The sequence below is a fragment of the Diabrotica virgifera genome, chromosome 2 (assembly GCF_917563875.1).
Source record: "Diabrotica virgifera virgifera chromosome 2, PGI_DIABVI_V3a".
NCBI classification, from domain to species: domain Eukaryota; kingdom Metazoa; phylum Arthropoda; class Insecta; order Coleoptera; family Chrysomelidae; genus Diabrotica; species Diabrotica virgifera.
In genome coordinates this window covers 61,485,275-61,510,780 of record NC_065444.1, presented here as the reverse complement: position 1 = coordinate 61,510,780, position 25,506 = coordinate 61,485,275, and the positions used below count along the sequence as shown (strand labels likewise).

The 25,506-nt window shown below is 33.8% G+C and overlaps 2 protein-coding genes across 2 annotated transcripts in view; one reads left to right on the top strand and one right to left on the bottom strand.

The window, feature by feature from the left end:
* Positions 1-11,184, bottom strand: part of LOC114329298 (N-acetylneuraminate lyase) — a 76,089-nt gene extending 64,905 nt beyond the window's left edge. Inside the window, exons 1-2 of the mRNA XM_028278345.2 lie at positions 10,997-11,184; positions 4,194-4,252 (exon numbers count right to left, since the gene is read on the bottom strand). Coding sequence (XP_028134146.1) covers positions 4,194-4,252; positions 10,997-10,999 — 62 coding nt within the window. The 5' untranslated portion in view covers positions 11,000-11,184. The remainder of the gene's footprint in view (positions 1-4,193; positions 4,253-10,996) is intronic.
* Positions 11,185-19,706: 8,522 nt separating this feature from the next.
* On the top strand, positions 19,707-21,999 carry LOC126879517 (zinc finger MYM-type protein 5-like). Its single transcript, XM_050642599.1, has 2 exons — positions 19,707-20,805; positions 21,307-21,999. The coding sequence occupies exons 1-2, from the start codon at positions 20,556-20,558 to the stop codon at positions 21,987-21,989; spliced, it is 933 nt and encodes a 310-aa protein (XP_050498556.1). The 5' UTR covers positions 19,707-20,555; the 3' UTR covers positions 21,990-21,999.
* The last annotated feature ends 3,507 nt before the right edge of the window (positions 22,000-25,506 follow it).

Genomic DNA, 25,506 nt, shown 5'->3' with positions numbered 1-25,506 from the left:
AAGCCAAACGATTAATTTCATTTAGGGTGCTAAATAGAGGGAGGTTTTCACGATTTTTTTTACCAAAAAAAGGGGGCCAACTTTTTTTTTCAGTGTAACTCGTTTATTTTTGATGCTGTAAACTTTTGTAAAAAACAAATAATAAGCTTTTTTTCAATACTTTAAAAATGTTAATAAAATTTTCTCGAAAAACGCTTTTTTCTTCGGTGATTTCGCGTTGAATTATTTGATTTGGAATTAGATGAATAAGAACGTATTTTTCATGAGCTACAACTTTGGTTCTGCTCAATTTGTAGACTTTACTTGTACACCATTTTTTTCGTTTTTTTTTATAGGCTACACTTTTGCTATAAATATTTTTTTCGATAAAATATTTACTTTTTGAGTTATTTGCGAAAAATGGTCTGAAAACGTAGTTTTTTTTTCGAAAAATCAACATTTTAAATCGCGAATAACTCGAAAAGTATTGACTTACGTAAAAAACTTTATAGAACAAAAGGTGCTTAAAATAAGTCAATTTATCCATTTCCGGCCTTATTTTAAACACGCGTTTTTCACCTCCCGAGAAGGGGTAAATGTCACCCCCCAAGTAAAAGCAATCAACGGCACAAATTCAACTTTGAAATGGAGGGTAAGTAGAACCTAAATCCAAATTTTCATGCAATTCGGAGTTGCCCCTGGAAATAACACTCCAAAACGGTCATTTATTGGGCTATTTATATTATTTTATCATTGGTAGTATCCAGTGTAAATACTAAGCTTTATTAGTGGTATCTGCTTTTACTTAAGGACTTTGGACGTAACTACGCAGATACCACTTATTTGGCGTAGTACATGGCAGTTACAACTAAAACATCTTAGCATTGTTAGTATTTTTCGTTGTAAATTTGGTAGTATCTGGTATAATTGATGTAAAATAATAAATTTTACTATTAAACAATACATTCAGCTAAAGAAAAAAAATAAGAAACTCGATAAAAAAAGTTTGAAGGTTTCACCTAATAAAAAACCAAAATAAATGAGGTTTGAACTTTAAACGTCGTTTTCTCAGTTTGAGGTCTAATGTAGATACCCCCTTTGTGCTTAGTAGGGCAGAATATCGATAGCAACAGTGATCAGGGAAATCATTCGCTTGTCCTCTGCCGCTGACGCTAAATATGCTACTCTGCTATATTCTTAACAGGTGTTTCCAAAATAGCAACAACTAGTGTAAATTGCAAACAAATATTTTAACGGTCGAACAAAAGCTTCTTCTTAACGTGCCCTATCAAGTCCCCTTGACGTTGGCGATTAACATGGCGAAACTGTCTTTGTCTCGAACTAATCTAAATAGTTGTTCTCCTTTCTTTATTCCTGTCCACTCCCGGATATTCTTCAACCAAGAGGCCTGCTTTCTACCAATTCCTCTGCGTCCTTCGATTTTACCCATCATAATAAATTGAAGAATATTATATCGGTCTCCTCTTACTACGTGTCCAAAATATGCCATCTTTCTATATTTGATGTTATCAAGCAGCTCGCGGGCAGCATTTGCTCTCTTAAGGACTGCCACATTTGTCAGCATAGCCGTCCATGGTATTTTCAGTGTACGTCTGTGCAGCCACATTTCAAAGGCATCCAAACGATTAATGGTGGATATTTTTAATGTCCATGCTTCGACACCATACAAGAGGACTGACCAAATGTAACATTTAATCATGCGCTTTCGAAGTTGAAGTTGCAAGTTATAATTACAGAAGAATGACCTCATTTTTAAAAATGTCGTGAGGGCTATCTCGATTCTACATTTGATCGCTTTATCTGGATCTAGTTGTTCAGTAATATGGCAACCAAGATATTTAAAACTGGGTACTCTTTGAATTATATGACCATCAACATATAACCGTGAATCTTGAAGGGCCAAACGGCTAAATACCATGTATTTTGTATTTGAACAGTTTATGTTTAGGCCAAACTCTCCTCCCACTGTGTCAATGGTATTTTAAAGGTGTTGTAATCCAGTCATATCATCACTTAAAATAGCTGTATCGTCTGCATATCTGATTGTATTTATCAGAATTCCATTAACTTTCACACCCCATTCCAAATTATGCAGCGCTTCCTTAAATATTCTATCTGAATATAAATTGAATAACAGTGGGGACAGTATACAACCTTGTCTGACACCTCTTTGTATTTTGCATATTTCTGTTGATTCTCCATTTATGCAAGTTGTCGCTGTTTGACGCCAGTATAATTTTTCTATGATTTGTACATCTTGACTATCAACTCCTTTATAGCATAGACAGGCATAGGCATTTGCCCCCCCCCCCCCCCCCCCGACCCTGAAAATGACTGAAATTTACAAAAAGTAGATCAATTTTGTATTATGTTTACATATAAATATTGTATATATAATGCTTGCCCCCCACCCCTATCAAAATTTCAAATTACGCTCCTGATCCGTAAGGAAAAATTTCCTGTAGCTGGCTGTATACCATTAATTACAAAAATTGAAGAAAAAAAATCTTCTGTGTAAAAGGTATATTTATTTAAACCCCAATAAAGGGCTACATTAAAACAGAACGTTTTCGCTCTAAAGAGAGCATCATCAGTGTTCTAAGCCTAAAATAAGTATAACCATAATTAGTGAAGACAAGAGTAAAACAGTTAAAGGTTGACCAAGATAAAAAATTAGGTTACACTCACAAGCTCTACATGTTAGTAACGACAAGAGTAAAAAATTTAAAGGTTGACCAAGATAAACAATTAGGTTATACTCACAAGCTCTACATGTTAAGCCACCAAAAATACATGGGTTAAAACCCTTAAAATGCCGACCAAGAGTCTTACATTGGCGTGTTATACAGGGTGTCCCGAAAAAATTGGTCATAAATTATACCACAGATTCTGGGGTCAAAAATAGGTTGATTGAACCTCACTTACCTATATACAATAGTGCACACAAATAAAGTTATAGCCCTTTGAAGTTACAAACTGAAAATGGATTTTTTTTCATATATCGAAAACTCTTAGAGATTTTTTATTGAAATTGGACATGTGGCATTCTTATAGTAGCAAAATCTTAAGAAAAAATTAAAGTGAAATTTGTGCACCCCATAAAAATTTTATGGGGGTTTTGTTCCCTTAAACCCCCCAAACTTTTGTGTACGTTCCAACTAAATTATTATTGTTGCACTATTAGGTAAACACAATATTTTTAAAACTTTTTGTCTCTTAGTACTTTTTCGATAAGCCAGTCTTTATCGAGATATTTTGAATATTTGTCGAATCCACCACATATTTTTGTATATGGTTAAGTATGATTATAGAGAGCTGTTAATAATCTTAAAATTTATTTATAATTTAAATGATTAGGTATATTTTGAGAAAATACCAACATCTTGATAAAAGGTGACTTATCACAATCATAGTTTAATTGAAACGTACACAAACATTTGGGGAGTTCAAAAGAACAAAACCCCAATAAAATTTTTATGTAAACATATTAAAAAAGAAGCCGCATCCCGATAAAAACTGGTTTATCTAAAAAATACTAAGAGGCAAAAAAGTTATAGAAATGTTCTGTTTAACTAATGGTACCACAATAATGAATTAATTGGAATGTATACAAAAGTTTGGGGGGGTTTAAGGGAACAAAACCCCCATAAAATTTTTATGGGGTGGACAAATTTCACTATAATTTTGTTTTAAAATGTTTCTGCCATAAGAATGCCCCATGTACATTTTCAATAAAAAATCTCTAATAGTTTTCGATATATTGAAAAAAATCAATTTTCATTTTGTAACTTCAAAGGGCTGTAACTTTTTTATGAGCACATTTGTACTAAGGTAAGTTAGGTTCAATCTAACTATTTTTGACCCCAGAATGTGTGGTATAATTTATGACCAATCTTTTCGGGACACCCTGTATATTAAACCCTGGCGATGGGTGAAATTTAAACAAGGTATACCTCAAAGCATTGGAATGTTATTCTGCGTTATTGGGTTAAGAGTGATATTACATCCCTATGTATATGCAAACATAGAATATAGTGATTTGATGCTTTCATTGTTGAGAAATTCTATATTCATAATTTTATTGTATTTGAATTTTTCCTTTAATGTTATTGGTATTCGCAGTTTCGCTAGTATCATTTTAATAAAAATTTTTATTACATACTAGTAAAATCAGTTGTCTGTTGGGTACTTACGAATCCTTATTGAAGATTGTGAAAACTGGGGCACATAATCCTCTATACGTAAAGGAAACCTAAAAAAGAAGAAAAAGAATATCAAAATTTATAGAATATCATGTTGGTTAATTAGTCCATTCTTTCACGGTTTTTGCTCTAAATTTTAAAGAACCGCTTGGACTGACATGAAATTTGGCATACGTATAGCTTACATGTCAAAGAAAAAAAGTGATATTGTGCCGATGTGTGCTTTTGCCCTGGGGTGACTCCACAAATTATTTTACTTGTGTTGTGTTTATATGATCTGTAAGTTTCATCGATTCAAAGTGCTTATTTTTAAAAAAATTTGGTTTCAAAGTAAAATTTTTAAAAATTTAAATTTTGAAAAATATGATTTTTTTCAAAATAACTTAAAAATTCTTAGAGATACCAAAAATCTCGAAAAACAAAAAAAGTCAGATTTGCTTTTCTGAATATCATGTATTTTTTTGTTTTTCTTTTAGACAAAAATTGATTAAGATTTGGTGTTTCTAAATTTGCATACATTCGTGATCAGTGACTCGTTCAACCCGTTTTAACTACAGCCCTTTCGATAATAAGGACTTTGAACCGATGAAACTTACAGATCATCTAAACAATATATACACGAGTCAAGAAACTTGTGAAGTCGTGACGATTAAGTTCATTTAAGATACAATTAGGGGGTGATTTTTTCGATTTTTTTACCAAAACCAAAAGGGACTAACTTTATTTTGAGCGTAACTTGTTTAATTTTGATGCTAGAAATTTTTTTATAAAACAAAAATTAAGCTATTTTTAAACACTTTATATAAGTTTTAATGAGTTTTCCCCGAAATGTGCTTCATTTTTGGTTATTTCACGTTAAAGTATTCCATTTGGAATTTGACGAATATGAACCTATTTTTCATTAGCTATAACTCTGCTTCTACTAGGTGTAGAGACGTAATGTATACACCATTTTTTTAAATTTTTTACAGGCTACATTTTTGCTAAGAATGTTTTTTCAACAAAATACTTACTATTTGAGTTATTTGCGAAAAACCGTCTAAAACCGTGGTAATTTTGTTGAAAAAATGAACATATTCACTGCCAAATAACTCGAAAAGTATTGACTTAGTGAAAAAACTCTATAGAACAAAAGTTACTTAAAATTAGCCAGTTTATCCATTTCCTGACTTTCTTTGGACGAATATTTTTTCACCCCCAAGAGGGGGTGAAAACCACCCTCAGGGCAAAAGCACATATCAGCTCAATATCACTTTTTTTCTTTGACTTGTTATCTATGTGTATGCCAAATTTCATGTCAATCCAAGCGGTTCTTTAAAATTTAGAGGTTTTGCAATATTTTACCGTTAAAGAACGGGCTAAATGGAAATTCGTATCAAAATGTAAATTAACGTAATATGGAGGCTCTTTTGTTAATGATTTTGCTTCATCTTTTAGCCTGATCAGAGAACACAAAACTTAACGAAAACCTTAAAAAAAATAAAGGAAGAATGAAAATTTGGGAATATTTAGTTGAAATTGTCTATTATTATATAAGAAAAAGTTTACAATTCAACACCCCCTCCATTTTACAAAAATGGAGGGGAATACTCCCTTCTCGGGGGTGAAAAATATACATTCAAGGTAAGTCCAATTTTCCAGATTCTTTTTACCAAAAAATAAAAGAGACCAACAATATTTTGAGCGTAGCTTACATACTTTTAATGTTCGAAGATTTTTTTTTAAATAAACCTGTTTTAAACCCTTTAACAAAGTTATAATGAGCTTTCTCCGAAAAGTGCTTCGTGTTTTGGTTATTTTACGTTGAAATATTCGATTTGAAATTTGACGAAGAACCTACTTTTCATTAGCTACATCTCTACTTATACTGAGTCTACAGACTTCGCCCATACACCATTTGTTTTACTTTTTATAAGCTATATTTTTGCTTAGGAACATTTTTTTTCCATAAAATACTTACTTTTTGAGTTATTTGCGAAAAACCGTCCAAAAACATGTTTTTCTTTGTTAAAAATAAACATATTCACTCGCAAATAACTCAGAAAGTATTGACTTAGTGAAAAAACTCTATAGAACAAAAGTTGCTTAGAATTAGTCATTTTATCCAATTCCGGACTTACTTTGAATGTATATTTTTCATCCCCGAGAAGGGGGTATTCCCCCCATTTTTCAAAAAATGAAGGGGAATGAATGTATAATTGTACACTTTTTCTTATACAGTGCGGTGGAATAAGTGTTGCCCCCCCTGTTAACTTGTTTATTTTAAGAATATAAGCAAAACGCTGAGACAGGTCGATTTTTAAACTAACCATAGTATATTATAGCATCAACGTTTTGAACTTTACGCGATCCCTCTTCAGGTGACAGCCATAACTTTGATTTTTTTAAAGGGGAAAGTACATCATGTGACACCTCATTTAAAAGCTCGTAAAATACTGAGTTCAAAAATGTATAATACTTTAATCCGGTTTGAGAGCGTAGGCGCAAAATTTCGGTCGAATTCTTTCTAAATGCAATCATTTTTTTCGAATCCTGAAAAAACTAATAAATATTTTTGAAAAATTTAAACGCAGAATGAAATATTACAGTATTTTCGATGATCCAAAGTCCCTAAGAACTCCTATAATGTTTATTTTAATAAGTCACAGTGGTGGAAAAAAGAGAAAATTTAGTGTGATTTTTAATTTCAAATATATCATTCAAAAGAAACTTTTTGTTTATTCTAAGGGACTGTCAGCCCTCGGTAATAAGCTAATCTTTCATTCTGCGTTTAAATTTTTCAAAAATACTTATTAGTTGTCTCAGAATTCGAAAAAAATTAATGCGTTTAAAAAGAGTTCGACCGAAATTTTGGGCCTGCAATCTCAAAAAGGATTAAAGTATTATACAGTTTTGAAATCAGTATTTTAAAATCTGTTAAATGAGGTGTCACATGATGTACTTTACCATTTAAAAAAATCAAAGTTATGCCTGTCACCTGAAGAGGGATCTCGTAAAGTTCGAAACGTTGATGTTATGATATACTATGATTAGTTTAAAAATCGACCTATCCGAGCGTTTTGCTTATATTCTTAAAACAAACAAGTTAACAGGGGGGGGCAACACTTATTCCACCGCACTGTATAATAATAGACAATTTCAACTACCTATTCCCAAATTTTCATCCTTCCTTTATTTTTTTTTTTTTGGGTCAGATTGTTCTTTGATTGTTTAGGCAGAGTGTAAACTCTTTTTTTACGGGGGACCAAAAGGGGACGATTTGTTATAGCAAATATACTAGATTGGTACCTACTCAAGATAACAACTTATTACTTTGATATCTTGAGTCCAGACAATTTGTATTTTACATGTGGAAAACATTGGAATACTGGTCAAACTTTTATGATGTTTATTCGAGTGGTGATATCCCTGAAAATTGGTTAAAGTCCGAATTCATAACTCTGCCAACAAAGACAACGCTCGAAAAACTGTAGCGATGATAGAATGATAAGCCTTATGGGCCACACTTTGAAAATACGTATCATCCACAGTAGAATCAGAGATAATATGTGAAGAAGACCAGGATGACACACAATTTGGCTTTAGAAATGGACTGGGAACCAGGGACACACTCTTCGCACTAAATGTATTATTGCAGAAATGCCGAGATCAAAGGAAAGACGTCTTTGCTGTATTTATTGACTGTGAAAAGAAATATGTAAAATTCAAAGAGGTGTCAGACAGGGTTGTATACTGTCCCCACTGTTATTCGATTTATATTCAGATAGAATATTTAAAGAAGCGCTGCATAATTTGGAATGGGGCGTGAAAGTTAATGGAATCCTGATAAATTCAACCAGATATGCAGATGATACAGTTATTTTAAGTGATGACATGAATGGATTGCAATGCCTTTTAAATGCCATTGACACAGTGGGAAGAGAGTTTGGCCTAAACATAAACTGTTCAAAAGCAAAATACATGGTGTTTAGCCGTTTAGCACATCAAGATTCACGGCTATATGTTGATGGTCACATAATTCAAAGAGTACCCAGTGTTAAATATCTTGTTTGCCATATTACTGAACAACTAGATCCAGATAAAGAGATAAAATGTAGAATCGAGATAGCCCGCACAACATTTTTAAAAATGAGGTAATTATTTTGTAACGATAACTTGCAACTTCAACTTCGAAAGCGTATGATTAAATATTACATTTGGTCAGTCCTCTTATACGCTGTCAAAACATGAACATTAAAAACAATCACCATTAATCGTTTGGAGGCCTGTGAAATGTGGCTGCCCAGACGTACACTAAAAATACCAGGGACGGCTATGCTGACAAATGTGGCAGTTCTTAAGAGAGCAAATATGTACTACTCGCCAGCTGCTTGATAATATCAAATGTAGAAAGATGGCCTATTTTGGACACGTAGTAAGGGGAGATCGATATAATATTCTTCAACTTATTATGATGGGTAAAATCGAAGGACGCAGAGGAATTATTGATAGAAAACAGGCCTCTTGGTTGAGAAGAATATCAGGAAGTGGACAGGCATAAAGGAAGCAGAGCAACTATTTAGAATAGCTCAAGGCAGAGACAGTTTCGTCATGTTAATCTTCAACGTCAAGGGGACTTTATAGGGCACGTTAAGCAGCTCGATATCTGCCCTTTATTTGTAAAAAGACTTCTAACGTATGACACAGTGGCGGCTCGTGGCCTTGGAGACAGGGTCGGCAAGGTTTTTTTGTGTCCTCATATAGGTATACCATCAAACTAAAAGGCTTAATTCATCATAGGAGATTTTGTTGTTTTTTGCTTTTTTTTTATTTGATGTAAATATTCTCTCTTGTTTCATGGTGTTTCGACAATACGTGTTGATTCTTTTGAGACAAGGTACATCCCGTTTTTTTTGAGGCAGAAATTGGTGGTAATAAGAAAATTGATAAACAGTTTGTTGTAATGAATTGCAGTACTTACTACATAGAATTATACATACATATTGTGCAACTTATCCCACTTTCTGAAAATATTTGGACCAGCATAATTTTTAAGTACCTAACTTGTAATAATAAATATCTTGGAAATTCTTTGGCGAACGTAACTTTTAAATTTTAAATCGTCAAAGAGGTCAAAAATTTGCAAATCTTCAAAATTCGAAAAACGAGTATCTATTTGCATATAATAGTAGGTATCCAAAATTTCAAGATATACTTACTCGTTTTTCGAGATATGTATCATGTCGTTGTCTTTTTTGGGGTGGTTCGGAAATATCAAGCGAATCCAAAACGTCACTGTGTATATATTGGAAACTACTATCATTACGAAAATCTCTGAGATTTTGCACCAACTTTCGTATTCTATTTTTAGAATAAATAATGTCAGTTGACTGATTTTGAACAACAAGGAATATCTTGGGCAAACTCTGTCTTAAAAATATTTAAAAAAATATTGAAAGAGTCATTAGTATTTAATAAAGTTCTCAAACCGATTGCTTCACGGATCGAGGTATCGCCACTTTCAAAATCATCGCCTTCGATAATAAAATCAAAAACTTCCAAAAGCTGTTCACGAAAATCTGCTACAGATACTAAAACTATAAGAGATAATCTGCTTAGATAAAACTAACCGAGATTTAAAATTTCATCGCGTCTGACAAACTGTTTGCTTTTTTTTCGAAACAAATTTGTTCTAAAGCAGTAATCCGTTTAGGTGAGCTAAACTGGCAAGAAAAGACGATATTCTTTATTTTTTTACACGTATCATGTAAAACTAAATTCATTATATGCGCATAATAGTGAGTAAATAAAGCTTGTGATGCAATAGTTTTAACTTTTGCCTGGAGACTATTCAATTCACCACTCATCACAGCAACGCCGTCATAAGATTGCCCCAGTTTGCCCTACCAATTTATTTTTGGTATCAAAAAATTTGAATCTGTTCTTTAAAACACCAAAAATATATTCTGCCTTATTGCTTTTACTCACATCTCTAAAACCTTAAAACCTCTCATAAATATTACCACGTAACGCGTATCGAACAAAATAATTGATAATTGTGAATGACATGATAATCAGAAGTTTCATCTACTTTCAGTGAAAAGCAAATGGTTTTCTAAATCTCAGATTCAACAACGTTATTCAAAATTTAACTATTTGATTATATGTATTAGTTCATTCTGTATTACGAATACACTTCGAATCAGAAAGTAAATAGGTATTTCTAAAACAATTTTATTAATTCTCTATAATTACTTTGATTTTTAACAAATGCTTCGATCCATCATGTCCACTAAATGATAATTCCTGACAACTTAAAAAAATTACAATATCAATTAAACGACGTAAAACGGCGTGATTATTTTTGACAATTTCTACCGATGCATGCTTCCAAATGAAACACCGACCGGCAGACCGAAATGTGCCGTACTTGCCACTTAACCTGCCATGCCATATCTGCTATTGCCCACGGAGAAAAGTAATGTTCGCTTGCTCATCGACTTGTTATGTCGTTGAGTTTTCCGTGTAAATTGTCAAGCTACGGATGTTAGGGACGGCTAGCCGAAAAGTCAGATAAATGGCTCGGATCATTCATTTTTTGAGAAGTCTGTTATGCGCAGGGATCACTTAACGCTCGGATTGATCAAATTCTTTTAAAAACCATGAATAAAATTAGTCTGTATTATCTGATAGATTTTTTTTTATTTCACAGATACAAATATTTAAAAAATCTATATCTATAAATGTGTGGGTCGGCACTGCCGACCCTGACCGGCCGCCACTGGTATGACAATAAATACGAATAGAAAACTTACCATTTTCGAAGCCTTGGCGAGTGTTCACTGCAGCCACTAATTTACTGTGATAAAATTCAAATAATTTCAATATTATTTATACATACATGAGAGAGAGTTCAATTACGCAACACTCATATCTTCATTATCAGGTGTAGGTTTAAAAATATTTGTATTACCGTGTTTACACTAAACAAATCTTAAAGTAGCTCCTTATCTCACCAAATTTTAACACGTCGAATGCGTATATCGAAATATTTTAATAACTACACAAAAAAAATTATAGATATTAATCCATTTACTCACTGTTTCTGCTCCGGATTTTAAACAACCGCTTGGATTAGCATGAAATTTGGTGTACACATAGCTAAAATGTCAAAGAAAAAAAGTAATATTCTGCCGATGTGTGGTTTTACCCTGGGGGTGAGAACCACCCCTTCTCGGGGGTGAAAAAAATATGTTCAAATTCAAAGTAAATCTGGAAGAGGATAAACTGACTATAATATAAAGTACAGTGGAACCCCAATAAGTCGGCCCCCGATAACCCGCAAGTCCGGCTAACCCGGACCGATTTTCATCAGACAAAACAAACATTTTTTCATTTTGACTGAGTTTTTTACCAAGAAATAAACAATACCTACTGTGTACAAAATGTACGTAATTTAGATGTACCTATGCATATGTATTTTAGGTTTTTGCAATTATAATGTGTATTTGTTTATTATTTATATATATTTTACTATTTTTTACCCTATTCTCCAGATAATCCGGATTTTCAATAACCCGGATCGGCCGCGGTCCCGATTAATCCGACTTATCGAGGTTCCACTCACTGTACCTATAATTCTAATCATCTTTTGTTTTATAGAGTTTTTTCACTAAGTCAATAGTTTTCGAGGTGTTTGCGAGAGAATATGTTCATTTTTCAACAAAAGAAAAACGTGTTTTTAGATGATTTTTAGACACCTTTAGCATCCTTTAGTTTGTTTTCAATCCGACGTCGGATCGGATCGGATCGGTTCGGATCGTATCGGAGAAATACGGGTCCAATTTAGGTGCAGCCTAACTCAAAAAGTAGGTATTTTATCGAAAAAAATATTGTTAATAAAAATATGGCTCATAAAAAAGGTGAAAAAACGGTGTGTCTGTGTATGAAGTCTGTAGACCTAGTAAAAGCAGAGTTGAAGCTAATGAAAGTAGGTTCTTATTCGTCAAATTCCAAATCGAATATTTCAACGTGAAATAACCAGTAGACCAACTTTTCAGAGAAAACTTATCATAACTTTTCTAAAGTGTTTAAAAAAAGCTTTATGTTTGTTTTTTAAAAAACTTTCTAGCATAAAAAGTAAGCAAGTTACGCTCACTCAAAATAAAGTTCGTCTCCTTTTTTGTTAAAAAAAAATCGTGAAAATGACCCCCTGTTAGCATCTCAAATGAAATTAATTGTTACTTACCGCTTCACAAGTTATAACAAGGTATATTTTACTTATGAATTGTTTATAAAATATGATCCGTAAGTTTCATCGCTTCATAAATTTGACGATTAAGGACCTACTTTAAGCTATAGGACATTTTTACTAAGCATATTTTTCCGATAAATACTTACTTTTTGAATTATTTGCGAGAAACCATCTAAAAATATGGTTTTTTTTTGTTTAAAAATGAACATATTCACTCTCAAATAACTCGAAAACTATTGACTTACTGAACGAACTCTATAGAACAAAATTTGCTTGGAATTAGTCAGTATAGCTATTTCCGCAATTATTTTGAACGTATGATTTTTCACCCCCGAGAAGGGGTGGTACTAACCTTACAGGGCAAACGCACACATCGGCACAATATCACTTTTCTTCTTTGACATGTTACCTACGTGTATATGCCAAATTTCATGTCAATCCAAGGGGTGTGAAACTCACCCCCAGGGCAAAAGCACACATAGGCATAATACCTACCACTTTTTTCTATGACACGTTTGCTATGTGTATACCTTCATGATAATCCAAGCGCCAGGAGCGTCATTTGAAATTTTGTTTGGGGGGGGCAAGCACTATATATACAATACATTATATATGATGTTATGATGAATATTGATGTATTTTTTGTAAATTTCAGTCATTTTTTAGGGCCAGGGGGGGGGCAAATGCCCCCCCTGGACGCCCAAATGACGCCCCTGCCAAGCGCGGTTCTTTAAAATTCGGAGGTTTTCCAATATTTTACCGTGAGTGAATAGATTATGTATCAATGTTTTTATAAATTTTTAGTACCTAAAAGCCAGATTCTATAAAACAAAACCACAAAAACTGCAATAATACACGCAATCACATAATATTGAAACAAATATTTTTAATGATTTTCAAGGTATTTGATACAAAACCGCTGTAGACAATCCATAATGTTAAAAATAGACAGAAATTTTAAATATATAAAGTAAACACAACAAAAATGTTGCGTGTGAGCTGCATGTCAGAGTAATATTTGTAGGCAGAGCCGGATTTAAGGCAGTGGGGGCCCCTGGGCAGAATTGGTGTGGGGGCCCCTGGACAGAATTGGTGTGGGATCCTACCTCCTACCATTAAAAAATTGTTGTTATAGCTATGGTATACAGCCAAGTATAGAGTTTTCCTTCTAAAAATTAAAAAAAAAATGTTGATCTACATTTATAAATATATTTTTAAATAATAAAAAATACAAGAGGTGTAACTTGTAACAATAAATATAGTCCTGTCGCCAGGGGGGGTACAACGGCCTCGTTAATTCAGATGGACTTACTCAAGTTTTTTTTATGTATTTTGACCCGTAGAACACGAATTTTTTGGGTAACAGTTGATCCGGATGTCGATAAGATTGTTATAGACCAAGAACTTGAGGAATCAAATAACAGCGATTTTTGGCAAAACAAAACAATATTTTGTATTTTTTGGGCAATTTTAAGTAAAAAATATTTCTACAAGTTTTTTCGTAGGATGCACAGTTTTCGAGATAAACACGGTTGAACTTTAAAAAAATCGAAAAATTGCAATTTTTGAACCCGAATAACTTTTGATTAAAAAATAAAATAGCAAGTCTGCTTACCGCATTTGAAAGTTTAAGTCAAATTATATCGGTTTTGATTATTTGCATTGGTAAAAATTTATTTTTTTATTGTTTAACAAAGCTATAAACACGTAGGGTTTCCCGTGCTTTTACATGCGTTTTAACGCATGTAACGTAGAAATAGTCTTGATTGCACTAGTACCTATTCTACCTACTCGTTCGATTTTAAATGAGAAATCATAGAAACATCACTCACGCACTAGTTGTTTGTAGCTTTGTTTAACAATAACACAATAAATTTTTAGCAATGCAAATAATCAAAACCGACATAATTTGACTTGAACTTTCAAAGGCGCTAAGCAGAATTGCTATTTTATTTTTTAATCAAAAGTTATTCGGGTTTAAAAATTGCAGTTTTTCGATTTTTTGAAAGTTCAACCGCGTTTATCTCGAAAACTGTGCATCCTACTAAAAAACTTGTAGAAATATTTTTTGCTTAAAATGACCCAAAAAATACAAAATATTGTTTTGTTTTGCCAAAAATCGCTGTTATTTGATTCCTCAAGTTCTTGGTCTATAACAATCTTATCGACATCCGGATCAACTGTTACCCAAAAAATTCGTGTTCTATGGGTCAAAATACATAAAAAAAACTTGGGTAAGTCCATCTGAATTAACGAGGCCGTTGTACCCCCCCTGGCGACAGGACTAATATTGTAAAATGTATGTTTAAAGTCTGGGTATTTTTTAGATTTTTGAATTGAAAATTCCTTAATTATGTCTGACATATCTATTTAGTTCCTTTAAGACATCGTGTTTAATGCTCATTGTAGAGAGATGAAACGCTCTTGGCCCATCATAGACCAAAGGCGATTTTTAATTAACTTTAGTTTTGAGAATGATCACTCTCCACTGTAGTTAGAGACAGCAAGGCTGGACTTGCTCTCTAGAATTCATACATACACCATTTTTTTCACTTATTCATAAGCTACACTTATATATTTTTGATAAGAATGTTTTTTCGATAAAATACTTACTTTTTTAGTCATTTGCAAAAAACCGTCTAAAAACGTGTTTTTTTTTTGAAAAATGAACATATTTACTCGAAAATTTACTGCAAATAACTGAAATAATAACAGACTTCTTCAAAGAAAAGTTAAAAAAACAGAGATCCACTATACAGGGTGAGGCAGATAAAGGGCCTATTAGAAATATCTCGAGAACTAAATGTAAAAAAATCATGAAAATTGTTATACAGGGGTTTTAAGGTGTGAACTATTTAATGAAAATATTTTGGTCTCTTTGTTACTTCCGGTTATACCGGAAGTTGATTGTAACTTCGTTTTTTTAAATGGAACACCCTGTATATTTTTACATATTTGGATTCTCCTCGATTTCTTCTTTCTTTAAATATAAAGTTTGGTAATATTATACGGGGTAGGTTAAAAGATAATTACGTTTTCTTATTAATTTCGTAGCAATATTCACACCCTGTAGGCTTGTAGTAGTTTGACATAATAAATTCTATTTATGTTCAAATGATTTTTAATATAGTCTTCTATTGTTAACAATTATTAGTATAGCTAAATTTTTCGTTTTAGTATACAGGGTTGGTCGAAACACGGAATGAGTATTTTCTGAGTTTTCTTAAATGGAACACCCTGTATTTTAGTATTGTAATGAAATGTTGTTTTATGGTACATTTTAATTACTTAAGCACTCCCTATACCTAACTGCTTTAGTTTGTGTGTTATTGGTGATTCAAGCAAAACATTAATTGCAACACAAAATATGTGAAATTGTATTAGGTTGGCCGTGAAAATATTCAATCACAAATAATTTTTTGGAAATAAATACATATTAATCTAGACTGATACTTAAAATTGCCAATAATGGTTGAACTGTCAAAATACCATCGAAGTTAAGATTGTTGGTACGATTAACAATTAAGCACAAATTAAAGGAGATAGGTATAGGGAATGCTTAAGAAATAAAAAAGTACCATGAAATATAATTTCATTACAATACTAAAATATAGGGTGTTCCATTTAAGAAAACTTAGAAAATACTCATTCCGAGTTTAGACCCACCCTGTATACTAAAATTAAAAATTTAGATATACTAATAATTGCTAACAAAAGTAGACTATATTGAAAATCATTTGAATATAAATAGAATTTATTATGTCAAACTACTACAATCCTACAGGGTGTGAATATTGCTACGAAATTAATAAGAAAACGTAATTATCTTTTAACCTACCCTATATAATGTTACAAAAAATTATATTTTAAGAAAGAAGAAATCGAGGAGAATCCAAAAATGTCAAAATATATAGGGTGTCCTATTTAAAAAGACGAAGTTATAAGCAACTTCCGGTATAACCGGAAGTACCAAGTAGATGAAAATATTTTCATTAAATAGATCAGTCTTCAAAACCCCATTATTCCAATTTTCATAATTCAGTTACCTTTAGTTCTCGCGATATTTCTAATAGGACCTTTATCTGCCTCACCCTATATATGATGGAATTATACTGCATCAAACGGATACCAGAGAAACAACCCCCTTACGCAGCATACAACGAACCCGACGTCATAGCATCCATAAAGATCAGACGTCTGCACTGGATGGGCCATCTTGAACGGATTTTGAAGACTAAAACACCAAAACATATAATGAGGCAGACACCAGTAGGGAGAAGGTCAAAGGGAAGACCCAAACTTAGATGCATCGAACAAGTGGAACAAGATCTGGAAATACTTAAGATTACTGAAAAAACAAAGCAAGGAACAAAACAGAATGGCGGAAAATCCTAGAACAAGCCAGAACCGAAAATGATTGTCGAGCTACTGATGATGATGAATAACTAAAATAATAGCACTACATAAGTATTAACTTAGTGAAAAAATGCTATATAACAAAAGTTGCTTAGAATTCGTCAGTTTATCCATTTCCGGACTTATTTTGAACTTATTTTTTCACACCCGAGGAGGGGTGAAACTCACCTCCACGGCAAAAGCACAAATCGGCAAAATTCACTGTTCTTCTTTGACATGTTTTTATTAATTTTTGTGTATGCCAAATTTCATGTCAATACAAGCGGTTCTTTAAAATTTTCAGAAAAAACCGTGAGTTAATGGACTATTATAGGTACCAGTAACAATGAGAGCATACAGCACAATTTTATTTAATACACACCTTTTGAATGATTTTAGAAATTAGCATTTATCCCAATTATTTAACAGTTAACAATCCAATGTACAACTTAAATATTTTCCGGCCTGGCCTGACCATGTTTGTCTGAGTAGCATGACTTTATTTAAATTTTTATATTTTAAAAGTCCCCAACCCTCCAAATACTAGTGGAACTACTAGTACTAATACTACTACCAAATACATAGATAGGAAACGTCTAGGCTATCACAAAAATAAAGTAAAAACTTATCTTTTTCAACAGGGGTAACAGTACGAAATAATACAAACAGGTGAGTGGTGAGTAATATTGCTGTTTTACTAGATTATCGTAAATAGTATTACAGCTGACAATTATTATCCTTTCTGCAAGTAGCACAATGTCACAAACCAAATGAGTGGTTTAGTGCCAGATTTTCAGATTTGCTTATACCACAATTTTTGCCAACGGGATAATTTAAGGTCAAACTCGTAACCAAATTATGACTCAACAAAAAAGACTGAATTCCACTTGCTTATGTTCTGAGTATTTTGCAATCCATGCAAAAAGGGTATTTAAAAAATATGCATGATATAGAATATGATTTAGAAGACAAATAAATTATTGTAGGCGTAGGAGGCAAGTTGGGCTCAAATTTAAGTTTAAACTTTGTAAATGTGGAGTAAGCAATGTTTTGATCAATGTTATTATACTCAGTGGCGTAGTGCCAACTCAAGATAACGATAAATAAGAAATTATTTTTGATATACATAATTATGTTTGCATAAAACAAAAATTATTTTATGTGAATAATGTGCTGACTTTTTTATGTTTGGGATTTTGTGGGGGCCCCCGGAATTTGGGGCCCCGGGCAGCTGCCCAGCCTGCCCTCCCTTAAATCCGGCCCTGTTTGTAGGTGGTATTATTATTATAAAAAATAATGGAACCTGCAGATCTACAGTAAAGATATTGTTTTTAGATTAGTAATATAAATTGAATCTGAGCATAAACCGTTAATGTCGAAAAGGATAAGAAAAGTCTGTGTAACAGTTATAGAATGTTATGTTGTGTGCGAATTAAAAAAATACATGATACAAGTTTAATCACTTTCGATCAATCCAAATTAAAAGTCGAATGAGTCAAATAAGTTTTTTAATGTTGACTTAAATGAAGATAGACAATGAAATTAATAGAAAAAGGAAGCAAGTTACTCACGTAATGTCTATAAGAAATCTCTGCTATGCCGAGAGATATATTAGAAAAATACGCTACCTAACAAGAGACTTCTAAGCAAGAACTTAGACCATTGAAGACAACACTGGACCTCGGAGAACAAACAGAGAAGATATAGCAGAAACATGGAGATCGTATGGCAGGGGTCTATATAAATATGATCAATGCCAAGAACTGGTTAACCAAACCTCTACAAGTGGTGGATAAGAACCTGATATACTCCAAAATGAGGTAAGACTAAGATATGATAATAGCAGAAATGCTCAAAGCCACATAAGAAACCGGCGTAAAATTACTGCATGTACATACTCTGTAACCAAATATGGCGTTCCGTAATGCCTATTATAACTCACCTACCTGAAGTCACTCATCGCCTAAGTTATGTAATTTTATTGTCGTAAATAATGCGTTATGCCAAAAAAATTAACATGGGGCTTTTAAACTTAACCCGTTCTCTACCAAGGGTGTATTTAAGTTTCGCCCTCATAGACTATTTAAATTGCCATTATGTGCAGTGCGATCCGCGGCTCAGCCGGCTCAGGGATGAGACGCTGGTCTACGGGAAAAATCGATGTGGCTTATGGTAGGGGAGGAAAGTATGCTAAATGTGCAGTTACTCGAGCGCTGTGGAGACCTATTGGGTTGTGATTATTAGGTCCTAAAACCAAAAAAAGTTGAGTAAAATTTTCCATTTTAGTGGGAACTTTCCATTTTTTAATTTAATTTTCCATTTCCAACAATCGTTTTTTCCGATTATAGCGCCATTTATCCATAATTCGAAAAAATGCTTCAAATAAAAGTTGCTTATTTTTACGTAAAGAATCCAAATCTGCAATAAAAATTTGGGGCTCCTATTTAAGATTTTAAAGTAACTCCCCAACCCACCTCCTTGGGGGGTCATGTTTGGTACCATTCGATAGATTTTTCAAAAATATTGAATAAGTTTATTTTGCTGTTTTTCGATCTGATATTTATTTTGCGAAATATCGCTGGATTTGCATTTAAAATTTTAAATTTACCCCCACCCCTCTCCGTATGGGGCCATGTTTGGTATCATTCGATAGATTTTTGAAAAATATTGAAAACATAGTTTTCAGTTTTTCGATCTGACGTTCATTTCGCGAAATATTCGCTTTTTTGTGAAACTTTTTGACTCGCCAATTTCCTTACGCCCCGCTTAAATTCGCTCGTCAATCACGCACACGTCCACAACCAAATACAGTACAGCACACTCTGCTAAACCAAAAACATCGTTAAAATAAGTCCTCGAATCTGTTCCTATCAGTGCCGTATTTCCCATTACGCAAATTACGCCTAGGCGTAAGGCGGCAAAACTGGGGAGGCGGCAAAATTTCAAACAATTATCAGGAAAACTCTTAAACTGAAATTATATACGGGGCCATCACCCAAAATCTATTTTACGTATAATACAGCTAAAAATGAATGAATGTTTGGTAGGTTTCCAATGAAATCTAAAGTCTCCGCCCCGCCGTAACATGGTCGGGCAGAAGTACAATTGTTGGGAATGATTATTTTATCTGACTGTAACAAAAGGATACCGCTTATCTGCCGCGCGATTGCCGCAAAGAAGCCGCTTTAGATAAGAGCCGCGCTACTGATAGTAGTCAAAGGAAGTCGTAAGTGAACGTCTCGATTTTTCTAGTAAACTACTTAACTACTGGAAATTCCTAGAACATTCAGGAAACCCTGCCGGTAGGTATATAAAGCGAACAGTTACAGCTGTGTGCTGTGTGCTATCACCAGCCAGTTGAAGATATGAGTGAGAGAGTGACTAGCAGACAGATTGGCTAGACAGAGTGGTTTTAGTAGTGAGATAGTGTTAAGTAAGTGTTATTAGTTATTATTTGTAAAGAAGTAGAAGAGTGAAGAGTATTGAGTATTAGAAATCTGTAAATATTAGTAAATAGTGCAAGTATTGTTATACTTATAAGTGGACTTGTTGAAATAAAGTAGTAGTTTAAAGTTTTAAAGTGAGTTGTTGGTTTATTGAAGAACGAAGAACCCACGGAAAATACGACGGGTAAAAGTCGTAACAATATTCAATATTGTTCATCCCAGTCAGTTAGTTTAAACTGTTTAAAGTGTCGAGTCCAGTGTCGCAAAATTTTCAACACTATGAGTGACGGCCGAAAACGATTAAGTGGAGCGCAATACAAGACGCTTGCTGAGGAAAAGCGGAGAAAACTTCATGCAGTTTTAGACAAAACAAAAAAATTAAACAACTATTTTTTAATTAAACCTACAACTACAACTTCCAAAGCGCAAACACATGATTCGGATTCGGAATCGGAGACTGTTACTGCTGTGTCTGCTGTACCTATACCACCAGATAATGCGGAAGCGATGGACACGGAGCCAAGTGAGAGTGAGTATCGATTATGTCATTATGTGAATAAATGTGTTTTTTAACTACATTGCTACTCTTTGACTCTTTGGGCATCTCTTTGGCTCTTTGGCATATTTTAAATTTTCATTTAAATGGAATGCCCTGATTCTGATTGCCCTGTATATTTTGGGCTGAAATGAAACATCATTTTCTCAATTTTCGACACTTATATGGTATCTTCGTTTCTTCGTACGTAACTGTTAATAATTGTTAGTCCTATCAAAAAAAATCATTGGGGGTAACTTTAAAACGGTAAACACAAATTTTAAAATTACCATCTCGTTTATGATATGGGGGAAAATAAAAAAATTACAATTTTGAAATGACTTCATAAATCCTTAATTAGTAGAGTTACAAAAAAATGTTTGATGTAAAATTTTATTTATGAAAGTTTTACAATATTATACCATCTTCGATTATCAAAATGCAAATTTTTAGTTTAGAGGCATATTCGCATATTCGCATATTTTATTGTTCTAGGGTCAGAATCTAAAATAGAAGCATCTGCATGTGCATCAGCTTCAGTAAATCCACAATGTTTACAAGCAGTTATCAGTAACGACCCTGCCGAATGGAAGGCCAACGATGCTACTATCGATTATTTGTTGTCCTTACCAAGTGAAATATGCCAAAATACAGATGAGGATTTTTCACTAACAAAAACTGTTATTGGCAATAAGACACGGTATCTTACTAAGAACGTTTTCCGTCGGAAACTTGCCAATGAGGAAGAACAACCTCGTAGATACTTAATATATTCACCATCAAAGAAATCCCTGTTTTGCATTCCATGTCGTCTTTTCGGAGGAACCTCAAAAATGGCCACTGATGGCGTAAATGATTGGAGTAATGTAAATAAAATTTTGAATTTACATGAAAACCCCCACGAACACGCCAAATCCCAAGTAACCTTATTGCGGCGTCAACAAAAGCAAAACCAAATTGATTCATTGCTGTGTCAGCAAATAAGACTCGAAGAAGATTACTGGCGAAAAGTGTTAAAGCGGGTGGTTGCAGTGACTAAAAAATTGGCTTCCAGAGGTTTACCGTTTAGAGGAACAGTTGAAAAATTCGGCAATCCAAACAACGGAAACTTCATGATGTGTCTGGAGCTCATATCATGGAGCTCTCATCTACAATATGTGAAGAATTTATCGACTTAATGTCGACTGAGGTTCTGAATCACATTATGTCCGAAATTGTAAAGTCAAAATACTATTCAATTATAATTGACTCAACACCCGACATGGCACATATTGATCAATTATCCGTAATCATCAGATATGTTACAGAAAATGGAAAACCAGTAGAGCGCTTCGTTGGCTTTTTGCCAAATGTGGGACATAAATCTGAAGATATGGAAAATGCTGTAATTTCTAAATTGGAGAAGCACAATTTGGAATTAAAACATTGTCGAGGTCAGTCCTACGACAACGCTAGTAATATGTCCGGCTGTTACAGTGGTTTACAAGCAAGGATTTTGAAACGCAACCCGCTCGCTGATTACCTACCATGTGCCGCCCATTCATTGAATTTGGTTGGCGTCTGCGCTGCCGAATGTGCCGGAGAGGCTGTAAGGTTTTTTGAAACGGTGCAGAGCCTATATACTTTTTTCTCGGCGTCTACTCGTCGTTGGGAAATTCTACTTTCCAATTTAAAACCCGGCGCTAAAGTTCCAAAACGGGTCGACGGAACAAGATGGTCTGCACGCCATGATGCTTTAATGAGCTTACGCGGGAGCTGGAGCAATTATTTAAATGCTTTGACAACAATTGAAGAAGCGGTTTCAGAAAAACCAACGGTTCGAACGGAGGCAGCTGGGATTAAACGTCGCTTAAACCGTTTCGAATGTGCCTTCATGTCGGTTTTTTGGGAAGTGATATTAGAGCGTTTCCATAAAACCAACAAAACTCTTCAGGGCGTCGATATCGATACTGGCGACGTAACTAGACTCTTTTTATCATTGATAAATTTTGTCAAATCTTTGCGAAATACTGCCATGTTTGAAACGTACATTGACAAAGCCAAAAATATTATGGATGAAAGATAGGATGATGACCATCAAAGAAATCGGAGACGTAAACTTTTCCCAGATGAAAATAGGGATGGTGACACAATTCTGACAAGAAGGGAACAGCTAAAAGTGGACACATATTTTTCTATACTTGATAGGGTTTCAATGGAACTGAACAAAAGATATGAAGCATATGACAGTGTTTTCAAAAAATTTGGATTCTTTTACGTTATAAAAGAAAGTTCGCAAGAACAGTTAATCAAAAGTGCCAGGTACCTACAGGAATGTTATAAGGACGATCTGGAGGATGCGTTTCCAACAGAATGTTTGCATTTCTCGGAACTGTTAAAAGAAACAGACATAAAATACGAAAAATGCACTTTATCAAATATGCTCTCGCACATTCGACAATACAATTTGGAAGCAGTTTTCCCCAACGTTGAAATCGCCCTACGTATATTTGTTGCTATGGCTGTCACAGTTTGTTCGGCGGAGCGCTCATTTTCTACCCTCAAACGATTAAAGACGTATTTAAGATCAACAATGGAACAAGAGCGATTAAATGCATTGACAATTTTGACGATAGAATCTGATTTGACAACAAGCTTAGATTTTGATAATATTATAAACTCGTTTGCGGCTATGAAATCCCGGCGAAAACTAATATAATATTATTATAGTTCATATAGTTGTGAAAATAAATATTTAAATTTAAAATTCTGGTTTTATTGCTGTTTTTACCTAGCTAACCTAAGGGCGGCATTTTTTAACTGGCGTAGGGCGGAAAATTGGTAAATCCGGCACTGGTTCCTATATTATTAAAAGTTTTTAACATCGAACAAAAACGAATAAACTCATTAATTTTTATCACCCCGAAAAAAGGTTCAGCTCTCGAAACTCCCATCTCTTTTATCGCTTGTTAGAAATCTTTTACTATCAGTCCAGACGAAGCGGTGTCGGATTACACGTAAGGAATTTCGAAAACCCGACAATAACATATTGACTCCGGTGATAGCCATAAAACCATAGACGTTACAAGTATGTTCTTGGTATATACTAAAAAGAAGTGCGGTAGTACATTCTAAGTATATACATAGAACGTTTAAGTACTGTAATGTAGTATATACTTAGTTACATTCGCAATGGTAATTACGCATATTCTCAGTAGGTATATACTTTTTCTGAAAAGTATGTTCTATGAATCTACTAAGAACATGAAATTGTTATGTGGGCCGTTTCATGAGATGGAGTCGTGAGCCTGTTTGAAATCGACAAAGAGCATAGGTACATATTATGCAATCCTAGATTTTGTTCATAACTATTGTTTTGTAATAATTATATTAAAAAAAATTATTTCATCGGTTGTTGTTCTTTCCTTTCTTATCTTTTTTCTTTCCGCCAAAGTCATAGCCCTTATTGAAGCCATGTCGTTAACATTGTTCCTTTATTGTTTACTATTTATTAGTTTTTTGACCTCCTTTGTGCAGCTTCCCCTTTTTTATTTCATATAGCTGCTTCTTCTCTTCGTCCCATCTCTAGATATTCTCCACAGGGCCGGATTTAAGGGAGGGCAGGCTGGGCAGCTGCCCGGGGCCCCCACATTTCGGGGGCCCCCACAAAGTCCCAAACATAAGAGATTCATTTAAACAGATATTGGCAGGAGATACAGGAACAATGTATGACAAGTATAAAATGAAGGAGCGAAGGAGTGATAATATTGCATTGTTCATGGTTATGTTTTTGACCTTCCACCGGGTGGGTTTATTGCTTCGTTTGTAAATTCTTATGAAGTGATGAGAAGAGAATTTTGTGATAGGAAACATGTAGATGCAGATAGTAGGCTTATGGATCACGAAATGTCTAAAGCACACGAAAGAATTGGGCGTATTGATACTGAAGTAGCAAAACAGACCGAAGAAATAAAGAATTATTGGAAAATGGTAACTCAAAGACTAATTTTAGAGTTATAAAGTTTATTTGTGAACGAGATTTAGCATTTCGCAGCGAAAAGGAGTTGTCGAGTTCATCACAAAATGAAAATTATTTGAAAATACTCCAGTTATTAGCTGAATATGATCAATTTTTGAAGCACCATATTTTAATAAATATTCAAATCCTGGAAGCGGACATGTCAACTATCTTTCATCAACCATATGTGAGGAAATTGTAGATCTGATGGGTCAAAACGTATTAAATGAAGTAGTTTCAAGGATTAAGAAGTCAAAATATTATTTAGTTCATACAAATTAATTAACTGTGACATTTCGTTATATAGAAGGTTTCACTCCTGTTGAAAGGTTTACCATATTTTTGCCAAATCGCCGTCATAAAGCAGAACATATATTTAATTATCTAATGACATTAATGCGTCAGATATCAATGGAAAATACAATGGTGTTCAGGCTGAAATTATAGAACAAAAAGGTACATATCCATACGTGGGTGCTCCGTGCTCGGTGTAGCTGCTTAAATGGATACGGCATGCGCTCCCCTACATATAAACAGCAAACCGGTTAAATCACTGGTTGGCGATCACCAACGTATCTACTATGTTGAGCTGCTACACCGAGCACGGAGCACCCACGTATGGATACGTACCTTAACATCTTGGAGTTGTGGATTCCTTGTGTCGCCCACTCTCTAAATTTAGTTTCAAAAGCTGCAAC